We start from the raw sequence: 24,990 nt of genomic DNA, 5'->3' as shown, positions 1-24,990 counted from the left end.
TCCATGGGAATGTCGATTGATTGTTGAAAAACGCCCAAACGTAACACATGTGTTGTCCAACAATTAATCAAGCTTTGATAATGTCAATTTTCGACAATTCTTTCAGAAGTAGGATTTATCTCTTCTTTAAACAAGAAAGTATGCTGGCCATCTTATTTTAATCGGTTAGTTAGTTTGTAAGGTGAAAAATTAGTTTAAAGGGTAGAAAAGTTCAATGTTTTATTTATACTATTGCAAAAGGAAGAGATGTTCATGGTATGTACTTCAACGGATCTTAGGAATTATTTTTTTACAGAATCGACATCTGATGCCCAAGAGAGTAGGGATTTTACAGAAACTCTGCAGCCCGGTTTGCTATTAAAACTAATGTTAATAGCTTGGAAAGAGATTTCGTTGTAGTTACAACATAATACCGTTATTGAACAGGACAATTGTGAAAGGTGTGGCATCCAATACAGTGAAGAATTACCATAGATTGTTGAAATTCCAAAGTAAAATAAAATAGACCTTTCATTATCCAGGATTTCCTCTTGGATAAATTTCTGTAATGGTACATATTGAGTTTCCAAGTGAATTATCAATACGTGATATTTTTTCAGTTTATTTTGTCATTGTGATGTGATTTACACTAAAACTCTATAATGTTATGGACTTTTTCTAACGGGAAAATAAAATATGTGTCACTATACGTATACTTATACCTGTTGTTAATGGTAATGTGTATTGCAATTACCTCGCAGCCTTCATCCATATTGAAAGAGCATCTAGTATGTCTGTTCTGTAACCACTCATTGAAATGACAGCAGGCCAACGGAAATAGAGTGAAAGATATCATATATATTTTTTGTTATTATTAAGATTTATGACCCCTCTTGTAGCTATGTGTATTACGAAAATAACATTAAAACAGCAAAGATAAAGAATAATAGAAATATGACATTTATTACATATGCCAAAAGGAAACTCTGTTCAAAATTATTTTATGTATTATTTCATTTAGAGGGACACTAGCTACGAGATATTTAAAAAAAAATCAAAATAAGATTTAATGAAAGTGAAATAATATTTCTCTTTTAGCAGTCATAAGGTTCAATTTCGTCAAAATAAGCTTTGAAAAATCGATCACGAATTACATGTATCACTTACAAGGGAATAATTACCTCATTAAATCTGTATTCATGTGACCTTAAATTTTTTGAAACTCCTTAGCTAGAGAACCTAGAAAAATCAAATTGCACGATTTCCCTATCTATATTAATGACCAACGGAGATCTTCGAAGATCAGCTCGATAGTTAATTAGACTGCTTCTAGATTAAAATACACACGAAACGAAACTACATATTCTCGACCCAATGCCCTGTAAATTGTTTATTTTAGACTTTTTTTAATTTGAATAAATGTTTTACATTTTTATGAATAAATATGAGAATTTGAGTCAATTCTGTGAACATGAATTTGACAGCTAGTGCCCCTTTAAACAGACCTAGAAAAATCCGATTGCACAAGTTCGCTATCATTTATATCTATATTTATGTTCATATCGCTTATATGACCATCGGCAGTCTACGGAGGTAAACTTGATAATTAATAAGATGACGTCTTGGCTCAAATGCACACAAAACGATGATTCATATTATCGAGCCCATGCCTTGTAAATTGTTTTTTTAATACTTTTTTTATATTTTTGATATACTTTTTACTACGTTGTAAGTCAAATATGAGACTTTGAGTCAATTTGGTGAACCTGAATTTGACATCCATTGCCCCTATAATAGAAATTCGTTTTTTTTGGCAAATTAACTAAGGATTTTTGCAGAAATTCCACAGATTTTAATACATAGATTTTCGTTAGAAATTGAAAACATCAATTGCTCACTTGTTTGTCCATGATGTTTTAACGTTTCTTATTTTGTTTCTAAAGTCCTTACGACCTTTATCATTCCACAAAACCTGGTGCTGTGTCATAAAGTCAAGCGAACCCTAGAATGTGGTCCATATTTACATTTATATCTTCATTTATAAATATGTTTCAAGGAAATCATTGCTAGCACTGCATGCTATCCTTTCAATATCAAGTATAAAATTTTCAAATATTAGGGTACAAAGGGATAAAATCTCTACATGTTTAGCATTAAAAAATACAAAAGGGCACATAATCCTAAATCTGAAAGTGAAAAAAAAAAAATACACGACTTTTTTTTTCTTTTTCTTTATATCTTTGAGTTGGTTGTTTATGAAATCATGTTCATATGAGTACAAAATCCAGTCGACCATTAAATTGATTGGTTAGCTTTTGAGGCCCCTCTAGGGAGGGGGGGGGGGTCTGGGTAGTCACATAATCGCAAATTTTTGCCAATATAGTCACAAAATCATTAATTATTTTTTAAAACAAGATAATCAAATAATTATATAATAGTTCTTGAAAAACTGGTCATTATCGTTATATGCTGTGTCAGGTGACATGGGCTGGAAACCACCATGTGTTAAACAGTGGATAAATATTTTTAGACACTGGTCCAAATGTACTAAAATGGACAATAATAGAATTAATTATAAAGTTTTTAAATGGTCAGTGATGAAAGGTAGTTGTAAATTAAAAAAATTGGTGCTACAAAGTTATGGAGATGTTGAAATCATTTGATTTTGAAAGATATTGTAAAATAAATGAAAATTTTCTTGATAGTTATAGTATATCTCAGTTAGAAGAGAAAATGTTTGATAAATATAAAAAAGACTGGTGTACAAGAATTTTTTCATATAGTACCGGTTGACTTGTAAATTGAGAACATATAAACTTTTTAAACATACTTATAACACTGAGCAATATTTGCTACAGAAAATGCCACAGCGCCATCGTACTGCTTTTTCAAAGTTTAGATGTGGTGTAGCACCATTCAAAGTTGAAACTGGTCGATATGAAAGAAAAAATCTAGACGAAAGAGTCTGTTTTAACTGTAATCTTTTAGAGGATGAAAAACATGTACTTTTAAATTGTCCCTTGTATGAAGATCTAAGACATGCACTTTTTATTGATATATTGTGTCATAATGATATGTTTTTAAACTTGTCTGATGAAGAAAAATTTATATATATGTTTAAAAATACCAATATTTGTAATATTGTTGCCAAAACCTGCAATAACATTTTAACAAGGAGAAACAGTATTTTATATCATTAACTACTGTATTTGTAGTATTTTATTAAATGAATAAGTATTATTTGTATTTTAATAGTCTCTCATAATTCTTTTAAGAATGGCACATACATGTATTTAATTGTTTTAACTATGTTTACTGTATAATTAATTTTATAATTGTATCTTGTTTTAATCATGTTGTATGTGGTGAGACTTTAATAAACTATTGAATCTGAATCTGAATATATAAGGGCTGCCCACGGGACAGTGGTATTGACTTAGATAGTGCTAATGACTAAGCCGAAGGCGAGGTCGTTATCGCTGTCGCAGTAAATACCACTGTCCTACGGGCAGTCCATGTATCACGATAATGACCAGTTTTTCAAGAACTATTATGTTTATTTATCAACTAAATGGAAAAAAATTAAAACAAGTTCGGCTGTATTAGGGAGCTACCATTTGATTTTTATGGGGGGGGGGGGGGGGGGTCTAGGATGAAATTTGAAAAAAATAGGCAGGACAGGAGTTTTGAATAAAAAAAAGGCAGGATGAGACACTTGCAAAAAAAAAAGTCAGGACGACAATTTAGGTAAAAAAAAGTTAGGATAAACTAAAAAAAAAAGGCAGGACCGAAACAGAGTGAAAAATAAAAAGGCAGGACAGAGATTACAGCCCCCCCCCCCCCATAAAAATCAAATGGTAGCTCCCTTAAGTAAACAGTGTGTAAAAGCTGAGCAAGTTATGACACGTCATTTTGCATAATTCTAAGTTTCCTGTCATGATTTTCATTGAATTAAATAAATAATGTGCACATGTCTTGTTTTATTTCAAAATACATAGAGTCATGAGTCATTCTCTCTCACCAGTGGCTTTAAACAAAAAAGCCAGTATCCTGTCCTTTTTGGTTGCAAAGCAGTCAATAACTTTGTCAATATCAATGGGCGTCTCCTTGTACGTATGTAGTATACATAGCCCCGAAAGTCGATCTGTCGTCATTGTAGAACGCAGATATGTTTTTACACGACGCATTACACTAAAACTGCGTTCAGCGGTGGCAGTGGTCACTGGCATTGTCAAAAGTATGAGCAAACAAGTGTAAATGTTTGGATACAGGTCAACATTGCACAGATTCAAACTTTCCGCAAGTGTACCAGGGATTTGTCCCTCTGCTATAGACCATCTTGCTTTCCACCTTTCCACCTCGATGTTGAAGGTATCACGGTCTGATGGAAGGTCTTCAGTAAATGTATTAAAAAGGCGGTCAACAACTTGTAAAGAGCAATTCTCTAATTTTGACGGAATCAAATACTGTACTACAAACCGGTCTTCATTTTTTATTAACCTATCTCTTAGTTCTTGAAGAAGATGGTCAATGAACGGGATAAATAACTCTCTCTCTTTCTCTCTCTCCTCTCTCTCTCTCTCTCTCTCTCTCTCTCTCTCTCTCTCTTTTCTTTTTTTTTTTTTTTTTTTTTTTTTGGCAAAACGATGTTGAAGCCTTGGCTTCCGAGCTTCCGCCTAGCTACACCACTGTCATTGAGAAACTATGTTTTAAAAAAATTCTCATAAATTCAAAATGCCTAAAGCGAACTCGAGTAGTTAAACAGGAACATGTTTTATAAAAGATACATCTCTCTAGAGAAACCACGCCCCAACGGTCATTATCAGACGGAAACCACGCCCCACCGGTCATTATCATGTAAAAGTTCGTTAACGACCGGTTTTCTGGTCCGTTTTGTTCTGTTAATGACCGATGGAATTTATTACTGAAGAATAATGAATGTCATGTGACTTCTTTTTATCCAATAAGAGAATCTTATTCTCAACCGATATGAATAATCAAAAATACAGTCCGAGATTATCAAATAATCATGAAATATTTGATCTGATAATTAAATTATCACTATAAAAAGGCAAAGAAATCACAAAATAAAAAAAAAACACGAGGAGGCTCGTTTTTTAATACCGCTATAAGCACTAATGTGCTATTTCGTGCTTTATATAAGTTGAGTAAAGAAAGAGTGCCCTGAAACTTTCAAAGAACCATTGATCTTCGATAGGAAAACTGACAATCCGGGCTTTTTCGTCAGTTAGGACTGTGGATTCGGGCGCACCTGCCACGTGCGGGTCGACTAGTAGAAGTGCACAATGACTAGTTGATTGAAATATCAATCCACCGAATTTGTTTATAAAAAGGTTAAGAATTATGATGAGATAATCTAATGTATTTGTTGTTGATATCATTCGTGTAGTTCTTTGCACAGGAAGATTTTTCATTTTCCGAGACCAAGAAAATTGTAAGCCTGCCCTCCATACAAAGTTTCGTAATGAGTTCTTTCCCTTTGATGTAACTCTTTCATGTTACTAAGCATGGATGCTGAAAATGTGGAAGAGAAGGAAAAAGAAGAGGAAATACTAAACAAACAATCACCAGAGGAACTTCAAGCAGAAGCAGAAAAGCTGAAAAATGCGGCAAACGAGTTTTTCAAAAGTAAAACAATATTCACAGTTATCCTTACGTATTCTTTGTCAGTTATGTGTCCGCTGTTGGTGCAAAAGATCAGATCACGAGTCGAAAGAAAAATGAATCCCCAGTACTTTGCATTGGGATCTGTTATATCACGCTAGTCTTAACTATGCTAATGTAAAACTAAATTCCAGTAATGTAGCAGTATTTCTATATTTCGTATTATTGCTCTGGTATTATATAATGATCACCAGGTAGGTCAAGAGTGAAGAGACTAAATTAAGGAAGGTGACAAGTAATTTTGATTGTCTTGTAAGTCTTCATTTAATGATTATTAAAACGATGAATCTATTTATCAGACTTTTCTAATACTACGCACAAACTCTACAAGTCTACACATCTAACTTATGTAGGCTCAATTAGGTTTAAATTATTATCTCCCTTGGCAAATATTTCAGTGATTTTTTTATTTCTTGCTTATACATCATTTAGAAGCACAAGTTGAAACTTTGCAAACTTATCAAGGAAGAGATGCAGATATAACTATGCACCTTTTTTTCAATCTGTAAGTAGTTTGAAAAAAAAAATCCGATCTGATTCCCTGATCATGATTGCATCCAATTTTGGTAAAAAATGGGACCATTAATATTATATTAATGGACTTAAAATATGAGTATGTGCAAATATTTTTGCCCCACAAGAATAAACGTGAATGACTTTTTGTGGGATTTTCTCTGTTTAAACATTGGTCTACTGTATTTCTAACTCTTACATGTCTTAGTATTGCCACATGGTATTAATGAAAACATTGACCTTGAAGAGGAATGATTGCAGTATGAGTGGTAAAGGGGAAATTTACAATATCTTATTTTGATAGTTTCATTATCTAGTATTTCTGGTGTTCATATATTTAGAGAATTTTTATTGTACTTTTCTTTGCAAATTATTCAGTGCTTTTAATTATGTAAGGTGCATTTTACAGTTGTTGTTATAATTACTTTGGCTTTTAATTATGTAAGGTGTATTTTACGATTGTTGTTATAATTACTTTTAAATGGTCATGATGGTTGAAAAGTGGATATCTCATAGTGTAGCATACATGTAAAATTGAGAATGGAAATGGGGTATACTTTGTTTTTAATTTGTCTTATAAAAGCATTGAAAAATATGTGGTTTTTTGTAAATATTTTGGTTTATATTGACCTGTTCATAGAATGGAGGATTTTTCTTCATCTTAAGGACTTAAACACATCTTTTGTGTACCCAAATATACAAAGACATGTAACATACACTGGAACTGTTATATGAAAATTGATTAATTGTTGATTGCTTTACACTGCATCAGCACAATAAGGCTGTTTCACTGCTATAGATGAAACTGAAATAAACATAAATTAAAATGTTTTATTGCATTTTATGAGTTTGGACCAGGTAATAAACAAATTGTGCACATTGTCTCTTGTGATAATTGTGACCCAATTATTGATTAAATACATGTACATATCAATATTGCTCTGTCAGACTAGAATAGACCATCCTTCAAGTCTATTATTTGTACAGATTCTACAATCATCATAATACATCTTTTCTTTAAAAACAAAATCTAGTTCATGCATAGTAATTTATCTTTGAGACAAAATTTTCAGAATAACTGTATATAGTGTAGATCGAAAGTTACAAACAAATAAGTACATGTAGCTCCTGGCCAGTATGGTATAAGGTTTTAACCCATTTGTTGGTCAGTCTGTCATGTCTGTGCATCAGTCCTGTTCTTGTTATTAAAACTCAACTGAAATTTAAACCACAAAACAGAATTTCATGAAACTTAGCAGTTGAAAAGGACATATTATGTAGATGTGCATATGGACAGGAAATTATGATTCTATTTATTTCTCTAGGAGTTGTGCCTCTTTGAACTTAAAATTTTGGCCTTGATATTCTGATGCATCAATTTGTTGACCCTCTGAAACCACACAATAGAATTTCATGAAACTTTGTAGAAAATAAGAACATAATACATGTATGTCACAAGAAATTATTGTCAGTTGACTTAGTAAGAGTTATGAGTCTTTGAACTTGAGAATCTAGTGAGATTTTTTTTGTCACTGTTAATGAGAAGACGTGGGGTATGTGAGTGCTCACAAATATTCTTTTATTCATACATGTGTATGAATAAAAGAACACTAAATCTATTGAGAGGCATACTTAAATTGCGATAAAAGTTTTAAAAAATTTGCTCAGAAGTATCCAACTGTTTCTTTAATATGCCTGAGAAGTTTCAGACTGTTATATTCCACATATTAATGCAGAACTGAAATTTCTTGTGGGCATGTTAAAGTTTTTTTATTAACTCATTCAGTCTAGTACCATGGTTATATCCCTATCAAGCTATACAAGTAATATTATATAAAAACATGTATTGTGTTGATAATAGTTTATTCTATTATAGATGCAGACTATGTAAAGGCAATAGAACTGTACAGCCAAGCTATTGAAAAATGGCCTCGTTTAGCAGCATATTATGGGAACAGAAGCTTTGCTTACATCAAAACAGAAATGTTTGGTCTGGCTCTAACAGATGCTACGATGGCATTACAGTTGGACAGATCTTACATAAAGGTTGGTTGTTTTAATAGTGGATTATAAAAATTTCAATGTTATTTTTATCTTATACATTGGTAAGAACAGCCAATGAATCTTCATTTTCCTAAGTTTACAATGCTAACTTTCAGTGCTTTGATTACTTAAAATGAATATATGTCAAAACGGTGCATTACGTTTGCGCGCATTACCATTACATTTGCGCGCAAAAATCATTACGTTTGCGCGCAGCTTTTTATTACAATTGCGCACATTTTTTTGACAGGTAAACCCAGGTAAAATACAGGTAATAATACTTATTTAATTATAATTTGTTCAATTATTAACAAGTATAAGTTCTCATTCCGTTAGTGTTAGTCCCCAGCTGACCAACGATGAGGTTAAAGTGGGATTTCGAGAAAGATAAGTCCGTTTCATTATGCACAAGCACTTAATCCTAGAAATATATAAAGATAAAAATTCTAAAATGCTAAAACATACCTAATCTTAAAGGTTAATTCATTGACAAATTCATTACTTTACATGTCGGTATACATGCCGAAACTCCATGTTAGTGCCTTGGTGTAACTTTACAAACTAACTTAAATATAAGTTGCAAAACTTGTTTCCCAATCCACTATAAATAAATATGTTTAAATTAATTAACTTAAATTATTTACTTATTTTAAAAACGATCACTATTCGTTGAAACACTCTGAAATATTCGCAATGACGTTAGCTATACGAGTTTATAATGATCACTTTATAATTTGTTTTAGAATTTGTTTTAGAATTTAATATGCAAATATATAATTTGAATGAAGAAATATTTTCAACATTAATAATTGATAGTCATATTTATTATGAAAATAAAAAAAAAAAATGTAGTCAATTATAATTAATTTAATTTTTAACCGGATTTTTGTGACAAAAATGTCGGTTATTGATTTGGGGATGTACGGCGGGCGGGCGGGCGGTCGGGCGGGCGGCCAGCAATCAAATGTTGTCCGTGCATTAACTCATGAACCGTTCAACCAAAGCTTTTAAAATTTTAATATGTTATTACTGACAACTATACGAAGGTCAAGTTCAATAATGGCGATTTTGACTTTTACCGTTCATGAGTTATGGTTCTTGAAAGATTGAAAAATGAAGTTGTCCGTGCATTTACGCATGAACTGTTCTACCAAAGCTTCCCAAATTTTAATATGTTGTTACTAATGACAGAATGGAGGTCAAGTTCAATAATGACGAATTTGACTGTTACCGTTCAGGAGTTATGGTTCTTGAAAGATTGAAAAATGGAGTTTCCAGTCGTGTCCGTGCATTTATGCATGAACTGTTCTACCAAAGCTTCCGAAATTTTAATATGCTGTTACTGATGACAAAATGGAGGTCAAGTTCAATAATGACGATTTTGACTTTTACCGTTCAGGAGTTATGGTTCTTGAAAGATTGAAAAATGGTGTTTCCCGTCGTGTCCGTGCATTTTCTCATGAACCATTCAACCAAAGCTTTTGAAATTTTAATATGTTGTTACTGATGACAAAATAGAGGTCAAGTTCAATAATGACGATTTTGACTTTTACCGTTCAGGAGTTATGGTTCTTGAAAGATCGTAAAATGGTGTTTCCATTCACGTTGTTGCATTTACTCATGAACCATTCAATCTAAGCTTTTCAAATTTTAATATGTTGATACTGATGACAAAATGGAGGTCAAATTTGATATTGACGATTTTCACTTTCACCATTCATCAGTAATGGTTCTTGTGATATTGCCAGGACACAAATAAATGTTAATAAATCCAGTTTGCTGTCGTTGTGACAGCCTCTTGTTATTTATATTTTTACCTGAGTTTACCTGTAAAATGAATGCGCGCAAATGTAATCAAAAACTGCGCGCAAATGTAAAACATTTTAATCCCCAAATGCGCGCAAACGTAGTGGGCCCTGTCAAAACTAAGTATTGACTTGTTAAAAACTTTACATGACTTGTATCAAAAATGTCATAATTATGTATACATTTCTAAATTCTTAATTAGGGATTAAGACATACATACTTGTAAAATTATTTTGATCACCTTTCAAAATGTAAGCTTATAAGCCATTTCCTATTGTAGATAGATAAAGTGTTTTATATTCTTACATAATTGATTTTTTACCATAAAAGTGTTAATTAAAGAAAAGGTATCTAAGGGATCATAGTTTAGTTAGTGGAATTAAAAGATACCACCCCCAGTTATGTATTTTGATTGGTTAGATAAATTATAAAAGTCATAATACAAAAAGGGTGATTGTTTGAAAAGTGTAGTTTTTTGGGGTGTTTGAGAACAGAATGATTGCTCTGAAAAAGTGATATACTAAAAAGTTATATACAATGAACAAAGTTTTCTTAATTGAGGATACATGTAGTATCAAATCATGGTGACTTAGAGATGTTTAATTCAAAGATGACATGCAATGTAAATATGTACAATATATCTATTTGTGAATAATTAATTTATACAAACATTCAATTTTCAAGTTTCACAGGCCATTCATTAGGAGGCGGTACCCGGTACTTTTACCCTCCTATGCTATTGACAAGTACCGCCTAAATGTAGGAATTTTTATAAAAGATATTCATGGAATAAACTGAAAAGTACCACCTAGAAACATGGAAAGTACCAGTCAACATGAAAGATAATGAAACCCCTGGTTTCATTTACCATTAATTATAACAGTATTGCCGAAAAAGCTAACTATGCTCTACCAACATAACCTCTGTGTGAGTTCCCCTGCAAATAAAATGACCAGAGCTGGGCACCAGAATTATATCTTGTATTCTAGTACTCCCATTTATAGACCTGTTATATCTAGTATTCTAGTACCCCCATTTATAGACCTGTTATATCTAATATTCTAGTACCCCCATTTATAGACCTGTTATATCTAGTATTCTAGTACCCCCATTTATAGACCTGTTATATCTAGTATTCTAGTACCCCCATTTATAGACCTGTTATATCTAGTATTCCAGTACCCCCATTTATAGACCTGTTATATCTAGTATTCTAGTACCCCCATTTATAGACCTGTTATATCTTGTATTCTAGTACTCCCATTTATAGACCTGTTATATCTAGTATTCTAGTACCCCCATTTATAGACCTGTTATATCTAGTATTCTAGTACTCCCATTTATAGACCTGTTATATCTAGTATTCTAGTACCCCCATTTATAAACCTGTTATATCTAGTATTCTAGTACCCCAGTTTATAGACCTGTTATATCTTGTATTCTAGTACCCCCATTTATAGACCTGTTATATCTAGTATTCTAGTACTCCCATTTATAGACCTGTTATATCTAGTATTCTAGTACCCCCATTTATAAACCTGTTATATCTAGTATTCTAGTACCCCAGTTTATAGACCTGTTATATCTTGTATTCTAGTACCCCCATTTATAGACCTGTTATATCTAGTATTCTAGTACCCCCATTTATAGACCTGTTATATCTAGTATTCTAGTACCCCCATTTATAGACCTGTTATATCTAGTATTCAAGTACCCTCATTTATAGACCTGTTATATCTAGTATTCTAGTACCCCCATTTATAGACCTGTGGTGTCCAAGCATTATAATGATAAAACTTCTAAGACACATTTTACCAGAAATAACTTACTGGAAAACTGCTTAACATTTGCAGGTCAATAAACAGATTTTAAGCTCTCAAAAAAACATTATCTGTTAGCTTATAGGTCTAGAGTGAGCTATTGCTTTCATTTAGTTTCTGTTTGTAGGCCTCGATTATTTCAAAATTTTCTCCTCTAAAACTTAAGGGTCAGTAGGAAGTTAATCATTCATAGTCTGTTTCTAAATACATGTAATATCTAATAATGAATATAACTTAGGAGAATTGATTTGATGTGACAGTAGGACATGATACATCAATGGTTGAAAAATGATGATATGTTTTCAAATTCATCTATGTATTTTTTTCAGGCTTACTACAGAAGGGCATCAGCTAACATGGCGCTGGGGAAGTTTAAACTTGCATTGAAAGATTTTGAAGCTGTAAGCATTATAATTTAACTTTTAAAAACTTGATCTTCAATTAACATGATTAATATTACTATATCAAGTGAGTAAATGGTGCTTAACATTTGATAATACTATGATGTACTCTAGGAGGTAAACATGGCCTCTACTTTGGAAATATATCAGCATGGCAGCAGAAGGGGACATTCGGTTTATATTCCATGGTCAAATGTTGATTTTGCAAATTGACCTTCTTTTAAGCTAGTCATTACATGGGCCAAGGTACCAATGGTAGAATTAGGCGTTCTTTTTCTTTTAAAGAGTTATGCCTTTGGGAAATATTGAATTTATGGAAAATGGTTTTGGTTAGCGCTCACACAGGTACAATTCTTGCCAGATTTTTATAAAACTTATAGTGTACTATTGGTGAAGCCAATGTGTGTCTGTTTGAAATGTAATTCATTTCTTTAACAAGATAATCAAAGATCTATTTCAGCAGTCTATAAAATAGGTGCAACACAGGGGACAATGACATTCTTTTATTTTCTATACTTTAATGTCCTTTCCTTCTACTACTGTTTATAAATCAAAACACTTTTATGCATATTTTTTTTCAGGTTGTCAAAGTAAAGCCAAGTGATAAAGATGCAAGGGCAAAGTTTAATGAATGTGGCAAAATAGTAAAAAGAATAGCCTTTGAGAAAGCCATTGCAGTAGAGGAAAAGCCAGTGTCAGAAACTATTGACTTGGAATCATTGAGTATGTATAATGAAAGTTGTTTTTGGCATATCATGACCAAAACTTTCTGTGATTGATATTTTTTCTTCTTTGTCTTTCAATTTGTAGATTTTATTTATTTTCATATGTGAAAGACTATCAAAAGAATGCTTTTATTCTTGGATAACATATTTAAACGCATCGAATATTTTTAGAGAACTGTTAGAATGAACAGCATTGTCTTCCAATGTTTTAGGATCTTCTCCAACTTTATATTAACACCTGTATTTTTTTGATCTGTAGCAATTGAAGGAGACTACTCAGGACCAGTGTTAGAGGATGGAAAGGTTACACTTAAATTTGTACAAGATTTACTTGATACATTTAGAGACCAGAAGAAATTACACAGTAGATTTGCATTCCAGGTAAACTATGTATTTATTTAAAAAAAATCTATAAAAGATCCTCAAAGATCCCAATCATACATAGTTTACGATTTGAATTATAATATTCCACTTAACCAAATTATAGTAAATTGAATTACCCCTCTTATTCCATTTAGTTATTTTAGTTGATAATAGAATATTTCTTTAGTCTGTAACTTGATGTCTCTATTTACCTCCAAACTTTAAAAACTAGTAAAAATCCGGTAGAAAAGTGTTTCTTACAATATTTATCTCTGAAAATGCACTCAGGGTATTCCCCAAAACTATCATGTCTAGCAAGTTCAAGTACTGATGAGATTGGATCAAGATTTTTTTATTGTTATCTGTTAAAAAAATTCAAGGTACTGAATAGAATATGCATTTGCTTGATACTTTAGATGAAAATGAGGTTAAGGTAACAAAAATATTATGAAATACATCAAAACAATATAAAGAACTACATTTTAACCTTTACTTGTTGTCAGAGAGCTACTTTACATACAAGTGGTAATGCTTCAGAATTTACCTTTGATATAATTTACTTCAATTTATGAATGGTCTTTTACTATCTTGTTGTTATCAATGGTATATTTAGTTTTTGTTCATCATAAAATTCAGTTTTATTTCTAACATACAAATATCTCTTACCAGTATCGTGTAGTCATCTGTTCTCGATAGTAATCAATTCTCGATAGCAATGCACATAGTTTAAAATAAAAGTAGTTTGCGAAATCGCACATGTTTTCTATTTGTCTGTATTTTAAGGACAGAATAGAAACTTGCTTCAAGCAAGCATTAATTTCAACATTTCAAGTTTTCAGACATTTTACAACAGTAAAAATAATATTTTCCGATTTTAGCCTACTTTTCCTTATTCCCAAAATAACCCCAATTTCATGCCCTTGGTTCATAAAAAACACATTTTCAAATGTAAACAAAACTTAGCTTGAAAAAGAAGGTCAAGTCCACCTACGTTATACACAATTGTAAGATGTGGTGTGATGTTGCTTTGGAAAAAAATCTATGGAACGCAGTTTGGGTCATATCTTATCAACTATAAAAATTAACTCAATTCAATTATCGGAAAAATAATGCCTTTAAGTATTGTTACTGTGACAGAAAATATTAAAAACAGCTGTGACAACATCTTATAACATATAAGAATTGGTTCAATAATTTAAAATCATCTAAAATTAATATTCAATGCATATTTTTGTCCTTGAGTGATAATTCCTAGGATATCCGTTAAATATGCCTGTATTTTTTTGATCTTAATTGATCAATAAGGCTATAATGCATTAAAAAAAATGTTTTCTAGCGACAAATGATAGTTAATTGATGCTTTTCTTCAATTTGCGTAATTTTAAATCTTCTATTAATATCAAACATGCTTACCATACTATACTTTTCACAACTATCGAGAACTGATGACGTATTGCACACAATGTCAAAATTGAGCACAACAACAGATGTTTTGATTTTTCTTGATTTACGCAAGAGAAAATCGTTTGGATAATAGGAAATGAATAAAAGTATCTAATAAATTAACACAATCAGCTTTGACTACATTTATTTGAAGAACTGGCCCTACCGAGCAAACGTTTCTTACACTATCGAGAACCGATAACACAAGGATACACAAACCTTTTGCTGCAACATTTATACTCCCTGCATTAGCTGCATTTACTTTATTTATTTAAAGATAATATTGTCTGATTTACTTTCAGATATTATTGCAAATTAAAGACTTATTTAAAAATCAACCTTCACTGGTAGATATAGATGTGCCAAAGGTAAGGTCAACACAAGGCAATTTTTTACATCGTTAATTTCATCTTGTTGTTCTCAAAATAATTTGATGGTTGCAAACTATGAAAGAAAGTCAATTATTTCTACAATACATTTAAGATAGCCAATAAAAATAGAGAAATACAGAATTGGATTAAACATTGTTTGTATTGTAGTATCTGTGTTTTGACACTAAATTCATGGTCTACAATATTAATTAATAGTCTATATAAAATTCTATATTATAAACGCTCAATGTTGCCATACCACCTACTAAAAGATGCCCACAAAATTGCGGTACAAATTGACAAGTGTAGTAACATAGAGTTTTAAAATATAGCAGCAGTACCTCAACTGAGCATGCATGAAAGCATACAAGACAAGTATAGTTAATGGTTGGATATTTTCTCAAAAATTAGTGTTTTCTGTGGAAAAAAGATTTTTTTTTGTTTCAAAGACAAATTTAAGAAGTATAAAACACTACATTTATAAAATACATTCACAAATATTTCCGACTTTGTATAGTTTCAGAGGGGCTCGATGAAAATCAGTCTCTAGACAAAGACACAACTTAAAATAAACAATCAGCATATATAGATAGTTAACTCATATTCTAAAAACTTAAAAAAGGAAATATTTGAATGCAGTTCTCTAAAGAAGTCCACTTTGGGATCACAAATTAACATAATAGATATAAAGATAAAAAAAAAATCTGTATACCAGCTTTATGTGTGTCCATAATTGGTCTTAATAAAAATGATTTATGAATAAGGAAATGATTTCTATTTTCAGGGACAAAAGTTTACTATATGTGGTGATATACATGGGCAGTATTATGATCTACTTAATATATTTAAGTTAAATGGTTTACCGTCTGTAGATAATCCTTATGTATCCTTTACAACGTCAGCTTACACAAATCTACAATGATAAGTGGTATTATAGAGTTTGAATGAACTATACTAAACGTAAAAAAATCTACAACACTAAGTGGTACTTTAGAGTTTGAATGAAATTATAATAAATGTGAAAAAAGCTGTATGATGCTAAGTGGTATTATAGAGCTTGAACGAAATTATGATAAATGTAAAAAAAATCTGTTTAATCACAGGGACTGATCAAGGTTTTTTGAAAGGGGTTTAATTGAAGATAAAAGAATATATGATTTTTTTTTTACTATTTTATTCTAAAAAAGGATAAATTTTACATTAAAAGGGTCGTTAGAACCTGCACAACCGCTGAATCCATCACTGGATCATATTTAGCTGTTATCTGTTGTTAAGTTACTATCTCACTGCTATTTAAAATTGAGAATGGAAATGGGGAATGTGCCAAAGAGACAACAACCCGACCATAGAAAAAAACAACAGCAGAAGGTCATCAACAGGTCTTCAATGTAGCGAGAAATTCCCGCACCCGGAGGCGTCCTTCAACTGGCCCCTAAACAAATATATACTAGTTCAGTGATAATGAACGCCATACTAATTTCCAAATTGTACACAAGAAACTAAAATTAAAATGATAAAAGACTAACAAAGGCCAGAGGCTCCTGACTTGGGACAGGCGCAAAAATGTGGCGGGGTTAAACATGTTTGTGAGATCTCAACCCTCCCCCTATACCTCTAGCCAATGTAGAAAAGTAAACGCATAACAATACGCACATTAAAATATAGTTCAAGAGAAGTCCGAGTCTGATGTCAGAAGATGTAACCAAAGAAAATAAACAAAATGACAATAATACATAAATAACAACAGACTACTAGCAGTTAACTGACATGCCAGCTCCAGACTTCAATTAAACTGACTAAAAGATTATGATTTCATCATATGAACATCAGGCACAATCCTTCCTGTTAGGGGTTTAGTATCATACCATCATAACATATATGAGAAGAACATAACCTGTGTCATGCCAACAACTGGTTTTTGAATAAATGTGTTTAGTTCCGATGCAAAGACCCTATAAGTGAATCAATATTAACGCCAAAATATGCAATCTTTAATGACCTGACAACAGTATCGTAACTATATCCCTTCTTAATAAGTCTATTCAAAGGTAGTTTGTATCTAGATGTTAAAACATAATTTTAGAACCAACAATGAAGTGTGTAAGAAAATATAGCATTGAGAACTAAATTCATATTCTTGAAAATATATTACCTTTTTAAGGTAAAAGAGTCTTTTTACACATGTTATATGGGCTGTAAATTTAGTTAGTAAAATTTCCTTAACCTTTGACCAGTTATTTAATGGTGATTTTGTAGACCGAGGGTCATTCTCTGTAGAATGTATATTTGTTTTATTTAGTTTTAAGCTTTTGTATCCAGATAGTTTTTATATGGCCAGGGGTAAGTTTTTTGATAAAAATTTATAATTCAAATACATTTTACTTTTAGTTATTGATAGAAGTATTTGGAGAGGGTGAGGGATGTAGGATAGATGTATATGAAACAAGAAATCCTAGGAAATAACTTAATTTATCACAAGAACAATGTCAACTGATCGAAAACACAAAACATCTAATCAAAAAAAATATTGTCCAAAACATACAACACAAAAAAGAAAAATATACATGAGAATGTTGATGATGATTAATAGATGTTTGACATCCAGAGGCTGATATTACATGCATACCAGGACTAAAAAATGTAATTGTGGTGTGTACATGAATCCTACTTTATTCAAGTCTGAAACAATGAGCTGGATTTTTATGGTGCTAGTTCACAAGTTGATAGTTAGCAAGAAGACCAGAACACATTATTCTAATTCCAAGTGTACAGGACTGCTCTTAGTCAACAGTGAACATGCTTTGTTAAGAAGCAGCAATTAAAAAATTTCAAGACCTCGGTTTGACCCTGCATTTGACCTTCTAATCCTTTTTTGACAATTATTTAAAGCTTTTAATTGATGAGCTATTAAATTACCAACTTGGCTAATATTGTCCTTTGTGTTAATTTTTTGACTCTCATATTCACCCTTAAACCTGGCAGGATATTCTTTTCTGGAAATAGAGGCTAGTTTTTATACGATGGCAAATTTTTTAAAAATATTGGTATCACGTCGTCGTCGTCAGCATAGTTCGACGACGGATGGTTTCGGGATAATAACTTTAGTATAAGTAAATAGAAATCAATAAAATTTTAACACAATGTTTATAACCACAAAAGGAAGCTTGGGATTAATTTTGGAGGTTATGGTCCCTAAGGTTTCAAAATTAGGGGCACAAAGGGGCCAAAACAAGCATTTATCTAGTGTCAGGACAATAAATTGTGTATAAGTATTTCAATTGTTCTAAAACTGTACCACAATGTTAAATACCATAATTAGAAGGTTGGGATATATTTTTAAGGGTTATGGGACAAACAGTCTAGAAATAAAGGGCCAAAAAGGGGCAAAAAACAAGCATTTTTGTAGTTTCAAGAAAATAAATTGGAGTTATCTTTCTTTGTCCAGAATGGTTGTTGAATCACCTAAAGCCAATGCTTTATGAAATCTTTTTTGAAAATTGGAGTTATCTTTCTTTGTCCAGAATAGTAGTTGAATCAACTTAAATCAATGCTATATACAATATACAATGCAATATTCACTTTACTACCAACTGATAAATTAAAGCAAAAAGGGGGAGATGAAAAAAAAATTGGGTGTTCAATTTTTGTCATTTCAGATTACAGAAATTAAAAAGAAAATTTCTTCTTTCTTCTTTTAGGATTAATATTCAACAGCATAGTGAATTGCTCAAAAGCAAAAAAAGTATATGAAGTTCATTAGACCACATTCATTCTGTGTCAGAAACCTATGCTGTGTCAACTATTTAATCACAATCAAAATTCTGAGCTGTATCCAGCTTGAATGTTGTGTCCATACTTGCCCCAACCGTTCAGGGTTAGACCTCTGCGGTCGTATAAAGCTGCACCCTGCAGAGCATCTGGTTATTGATGGAAGAAGCTAGGGTACCTTGGGAGAATCATTGACCTTTGGAAATAAACCTGGCAATCCTTTTCAATTAAATTCAGTCTAACATACCTTGCCACTTAGGGGTTTGAAAACTTTATAGTTGAAAAGTTATAATGATCACTATAGATTAACTTCTTAGACCTCATATGCTGTTGACTGTGTCTTTTATTAAAGATATTACTAAGATATGCTCAGTAAATGTTGTTTTTATCTTTTGTACCGTAATATCTCCTGTTTTTTTAAAAAATGTGCAAATAAAGGAAATGTAGATACACTATTGTAATTAAAACTTCTATGGTTTTATTTTTATTTTTAGGGAATCATGAAAGTGCAACAATGAACCAGATGTATGGTTTTGAAGGAGAAGTGAAATCAAAATATCCTTTTCATTATTATACCCCCGCTTTAAAAAAGTGGGGGTATACTGTTTGACCTCTGTCTGTCTATCCATCTGTTAGTCAATCCGTCAGTCCGTCCATCCCATGATTATTTTCTTCACAGTTTTCTTAAGAACTACAATACAAGGATTTCTGAAATTTGGTTTCAGGGTTTATATAAGTCAGCTATACTGTGTGATGCGTTTTCAGGTTCATCACTCAACAACTTTCTGTTTACTGATGACTTGTATCATTTAACACATGATAGCCAAGTTGACAATTTTTGTCGCATTTTTTCTCAGTAACTACATTACATGTTATGTGAAATTTGGTCTCAGGGTTTATATAAGTCCGTTTGGTTTTCTGATTTATCACTCAACAACTCCCTGTTTACCAAAATATTTCGACAGGGATATCATCAGTGAGCAGTAGCTCACAGTTTTACTGGTTTTTAAACAGCTTTACTGTAGACTAAGTTATGTCCTCCCTGAGGTCAGCAGCAGGGCATTTAATATACATATATATGTCAATATACACCATGACTTTTAAGGAAAAATCACTTCACACAATATTATAAGATCAAAAAAGACAGTTGACCATCATTTCCTCATGATAATGACACTTTGCAATACTGGAATATTATTTAACACTATAAAATGAATGTATTTTGTAAAACAAATGATAAAATGTATGAATAAACAATACTATGAATTATATAATGTATATACCGGTAATAATTAATAATGATAAACCTTAACACATACCACATACAGCAGTAAAATGGCTGACCTGTTTACTGAGATATTCAATTTGCTGCCTTTATGTCACTGTATAAATAATAAAATTTTAGTAAGTAATTAAAAAAATTAACAAAAGATTGTTTATAGAAAACTTTACCATAAAAGGTCACCTTTCAAAATTTCCTTCAAAGGTGTCGATATTCTGCTAAACATTTCAAATATGTTAACAGGCAAGATTCATGAGGGAATTGCCATTCATTCTATCTATCATAAATATAAATAGTAGTGTGTGAATCCTATATCAAGGATTTGCTTTTGTCACATATACATGTATATGATTACTAAAATGAATAGGAATAAAAGAGGGTGTTGGGTTAACACCAAAGAGACAAATCTATGACTTAAAACAATCAAAATGGTGCTCTGTTCAATGGTATTACTTTAATCAAGAAGGCTTTCACACATAAGTGAGATTTAGAAATGTTTATGACAGAAGAATACTGAAAGTTAGACAGTTGATTTTGAATTTTGAATGACTCAAAGACTTTTAGAGGTTTGGATGTGGAATTAATTGTAAAGTAGCATTGTTCATTTGTATTTGCAACTCATTTCTTGGGAAATGTCTTTTATTGAAATACAGATTGATATGATCAAAATCATGGAGACATTGACAAAGTAACAATAAATAAATAAAAATGGAAACAAACATATTTTCTAAGGGCTGAGATTACTCATATCAGTCATAGTGGAGACTTCAAATCTTGAATGAGTTTATTATAAAAAGTAGAACCAGTTTAAATGGTTTTTTTATTTTGATGGTATGTGAGTTAACTCATTAAGTTTTCACATTATTGATGAGAACATATAGTAGGGCTAACAACCAATAAACATGAACATAGTAATCTATAATGTTTAATATTACAGTTAATGCATGGAGGATTGTTCAGGGATGAAAATGTAACATTAGATGATTTACGGAAAGTAGATCGTAACAGACAACCTCCAGAAAGTGGTAGGTGTTGCTGTTTTTAATATAGTTTAATGTTTATTATAAAGTTTGATTGAACTGTAACATGATATAAAGGTGTTTGTAATTCAATATGTAATAAATTAGTTTTATTAATTTGCTAAAACTGTAACAGTATGATACATTAGGCTAAAGTAAATATTGGTTAGCTAACTGATATAAGTTTTTAAGATTGTTAGAATGGGCATTGCAGTTATGTTGCCAGTAACTTTGTTAGAATTGAAATAGTTGAGAGCATTAACAGAAACAAAAAATTGAATGATCAGCTCTTTTAATTTGTGATTTTGTGGAAATTACTGAATCTTTTTATTGATTATACAGGACAGATATAATGTAAGATATAAAATGTCATTTTTGATAAATATTTACAGGAGCAATGTGTGAACTGTTATGGTCTGATCCCCAGATGATGTGTGGGACCAGTGACAGTAAACGAGGGGTAGGGACCATGTTTGGACCAGATGTAACAAAGAAATTTCTTCAGAAAAATAAATTGGACTATATTGTACGGAGTCATGAAGTGAAACAAGAAGGATACGAAGTGATACATGATGGCAAATGTATAACAGTGTTCTCAGCTCCTAATTACTGGTATGTCACCATTAATAATGTTTTAAAGCACCTGAAATTCTAAATCACAAGTTGATGTGCACAACATTATTATTCTTCAATGTTTTTGATGTAATATGTTCTTCATAAAAGGATATAACAATTTCTATTTTGACCAGAACAAAAGCCCAAGAGATAACAGTACAATAGCTCCCTGACAAATGACAATAGATTTCATTCTAGATCATTTTCCGTTGTTGTGCATATTAATTGAATTTGATAAAGAAAGCATTATGTATCTATAAATTTGTTGCTGTAATACATTTAAGTAATAAAGTTTAACATAGAAGCATATTACAGTTTCAATTTGCATAGTTGTGTGCACATTCACTTAAAACTTTAAAAATTTCAATTTCAGTGATCAGATGGGAAATAAAGGAGCCTTTATCAATATCACCGGTGATGACCTGACCCCCAAATTCACATCATTTGAAGCAGTGGTAAGTGTGATGGTCTGAAAATTGACCATCAATTAAAAATTCACTAAATATAGTTAGTTTTTGCCAGTTATTTATAAGATAGTCATTTATATTTACGTTAGGATAGTATTGGATTGATAGAGAGGACAGGAATTAATGAATGAACAGCAAACTATATATCAAATTGAACAGGAAAATGAATGGCATACTGTTCTTTAATTTGACCTCCATTTGAAAATCATGATACATAAATGATTCTTTTTAACAATTATTATTGTTTAATCCTATTCCTCTTCAAAAATGGTCATCCTGTCTTAAAAGAATACGAAATTCGATCATAGAAAAATATTTGATATTTTGAGAAATCATGAGCTCCACTTATGGCTTTGAAACTTTGAAGAGATACATTTATTATTCTATTGAGGTTAATAACACCAACCATCCCAAACAAAGACTCTCTTTTAAATTATCAAACACATTCTTAACAATAAAGATTAAATATTCAATAATGAAAATTTCATATTCTTTATGTTTACATGGAGTATTTTAAGTATCTTAAATGCTATATATTTTTATATTTGTATATTTCAGCCACATCCCAATGTGAAGCCAATGGCCTATGCAAACCCATTATTTGGATTATTTTGACAGATGGAAGACTGTAGTGATTCTCAGGAAACATGGACATTATTTTATCATATCTGTATCAAATACAGAGCAAAATATCACTGTCTCTCTGTTATTTTGTCTAAAGGCCCTTAAATAAATAAATATTCAGACTATTCCTGTAAGTCAATCAAAACACAGGTATTTTATACTAATTGCCAGGAGTTTCCAGACTTTTGAAGAAATGTATTTACATTTGTCCAAAAGTAGATGGGTAAGATTAGGTTTTAATTCTGCAAATATATTGATAGGTAGAGATTTACAAAGTGTATGGTTGAATTTCTCAAGAGGGGTGCACAAACTCTCTGAAGTGAGTTTATACAGATACCCCCTTTTAATAACTAGTTAAAGTTAGGGATACTAGTTCAGTCAATCTATTCTTCAGAAATGATAAGTGAATTTTCCAAAAATCTTCCATCGGATTGGATATGTTCCTTACGTTGTAACTACAATCCCCTTCCCTTTTATGAATGTGACCTACTGAATTAGACTATTTACCGGATTTGTTATAACATGAGCAACACAGCGGGTGCCATATGTGTAGCAGGATCTGCTTACCCTTCCAGAGCACCTGAGATCACCCATAGTTTTTGGTGGGGTTTGTGTTGCTTATTCTTTAGTTTTCTATGTTGTGACGTGTGTACTATTGTTTGTCTACTTGTCTTTTTCATTTTTAGCCATGGCATGTCAGTTCAGTTTCGATTTATGAGTTTGACTGTCCCTCTGGTATCTTTTGTCCCTCTTTTTACACACTTAGACTTATATTCAGAATAGTTTGGTAAAGTATGTATAAAATCTAACAAACTGAAATTGACTAAATACATTGCATTTTTCAATTTTGGACTGAATAAAGTCACATAACTTTGCAGTATCAAAAGATAAGGAGCCCAGTTTTCATTTGATTGATACTAATCATGTATACCTATTTGTTACTTTTGTTCAGCCATCCTTGTATCATCAGGTATTTTTGATGATTGACCATTTCACAGTGGTATTTCACCTTTGATGTCTCTTGTAAAGTACAGTAGGAGTCATATGATCCACACTTGATTGACTTTTCTGTGTCTAGATCCATTTTTCATGAATCAGCAGTTATGGTTCTGGTGATATAAAACACCAAAACTTTCAGTTTTTGTCAAGATTGCAACATTTTGATGTGAAACCAGTATGCAGTGTGTTAGTGACTATGTTGTCAACATTAAGATTTAGTCTATACGTTGTTAAGTATTTAGTCAAGCATCCACCAGCTAGAACATTCAGACTAAGATACATGAACCTTTATCAATAAAAAATCACCAATCTGGTTGAATGATGTACATCTGTCTATTTTTAAACACAGTATGTAAACCGTGAGATATATTTTGGTTATTTGTGTCATTTCATTTTTTTTCCTATTGAAAATGTATGTAGGATATATTGGAATGAAGTGGTGAATTATCTTAAAAAAAATAGGCTGATGTACATTATTAAGCCAGATTTTGGTTTAATTTTGGGGATAAGAAAAGATTTAAAATGCTCTTAAATTTCATATTTGATTTTGGTTTTTTTAAGACTGAGTGATTCAGTTGCCACTGTTGAGTCTTATAAAGAAGAAACACATGCCTGATACTAACTTATAAGCCTGGTAACTTTGAAAGGTTTTTACATACGATAAGTCCATCTCTAAATTGTCTAAAGTCTAGAAAAGTTGTGAAATAGAACTGTCAAGGACTGCCATCAAAGCCAAATCCTTAGAAAAAACCAACGAAAAACGTTAAAATATGACATAGAAAGACCATTTATAAGGATCTTGACTGGACAGTAACATTAGTATGTGGGAGGATAATCTATAAGTTTTTTTTAACATCTCACCCCTTGTATGATCTTGTATACTTTTACTCTGAATTACTGTTAAGATATAGTCAACATTATCCTATCTGTAGTTTATCTGGTTGCTCAGTTTTGGTTTTTTGAACTTATTTTTTACATTTACTAGGGAACAAGACATCATCCGCAAACCTAATATTTGAATAAAATACTTAAAAGGTGCAGCTTAAATGTGTTTTAGTTAATCATCT

The 24,990-nt window shown here is 31.5% G+C and overlaps 1 protein-coding gene across 2 annotated transcripts; it reads left to right on the top strand.

Moving 5' to 3' along the window:
- Positions 1-5,469: 5,469 nt before the first annotated feature.
- Positions 5,470-23,049, top strand: LOC143067808 (serine/threonine-protein phosphatase 5-like). Of its 2 annotated transcripts, none has more exons than XM_076241361.1 (14): positions 5,470-5,628; positions 8,054-8,223; positions 12,176-12,247; positions 12,829-12,970; positions 13,232-13,353; positions 15,081-15,146; positions 15,934-16,032; positions 17,384-17,489; positions 19,412-19,472; positions 20,240-20,321; positions 21,137-21,224; positions 21,611-21,830; positions 22,207-22,288; positions 22,859-23,049. In XM_076241361.1, the coding sequence occupies exons 1-14, from the start codon at positions 5,496-5,498 to the stop codon at positions 22,913-22,915; spliced, it is 1,500 nt and encodes a 499-aa protein (XP_076097476.1). In that variant the 5' UTR covers positions 5,470-5,495; the 3' UTR covers positions 22,916-23,049. The 2 variants fall into 2 exon arrangements, with proteins under 2 accessions (XP_076097476.1, XP_076097475.1); XM_076241360.1 differs by having other exon boundaries at positions 19,412-19,475; positions 20,243-20,321.
- The last annotated feature ends 1,941 nt before the right edge of the window (positions 23,050-24,990 follow it).

The sequence above is a fragment of the Mytilus galloprovincialis genome, chromosome 3, assembly GCF_965363235.1.
Source record: "Mytilus galloprovincialis chromosome 3, xbMytGall1.hap1.1, whole genome shotgun sequence".
Classification (NCBI taxonomy): domain Eukaryota; kingdom Metazoa; phylum Mollusca; class Bivalvia; order Mytilida; family Mytilidae; genus Mytilus; species Mytilus galloprovincialis.
This window is presented reverse-complemented; position numbering and strand designations above follow the sequence as displayed.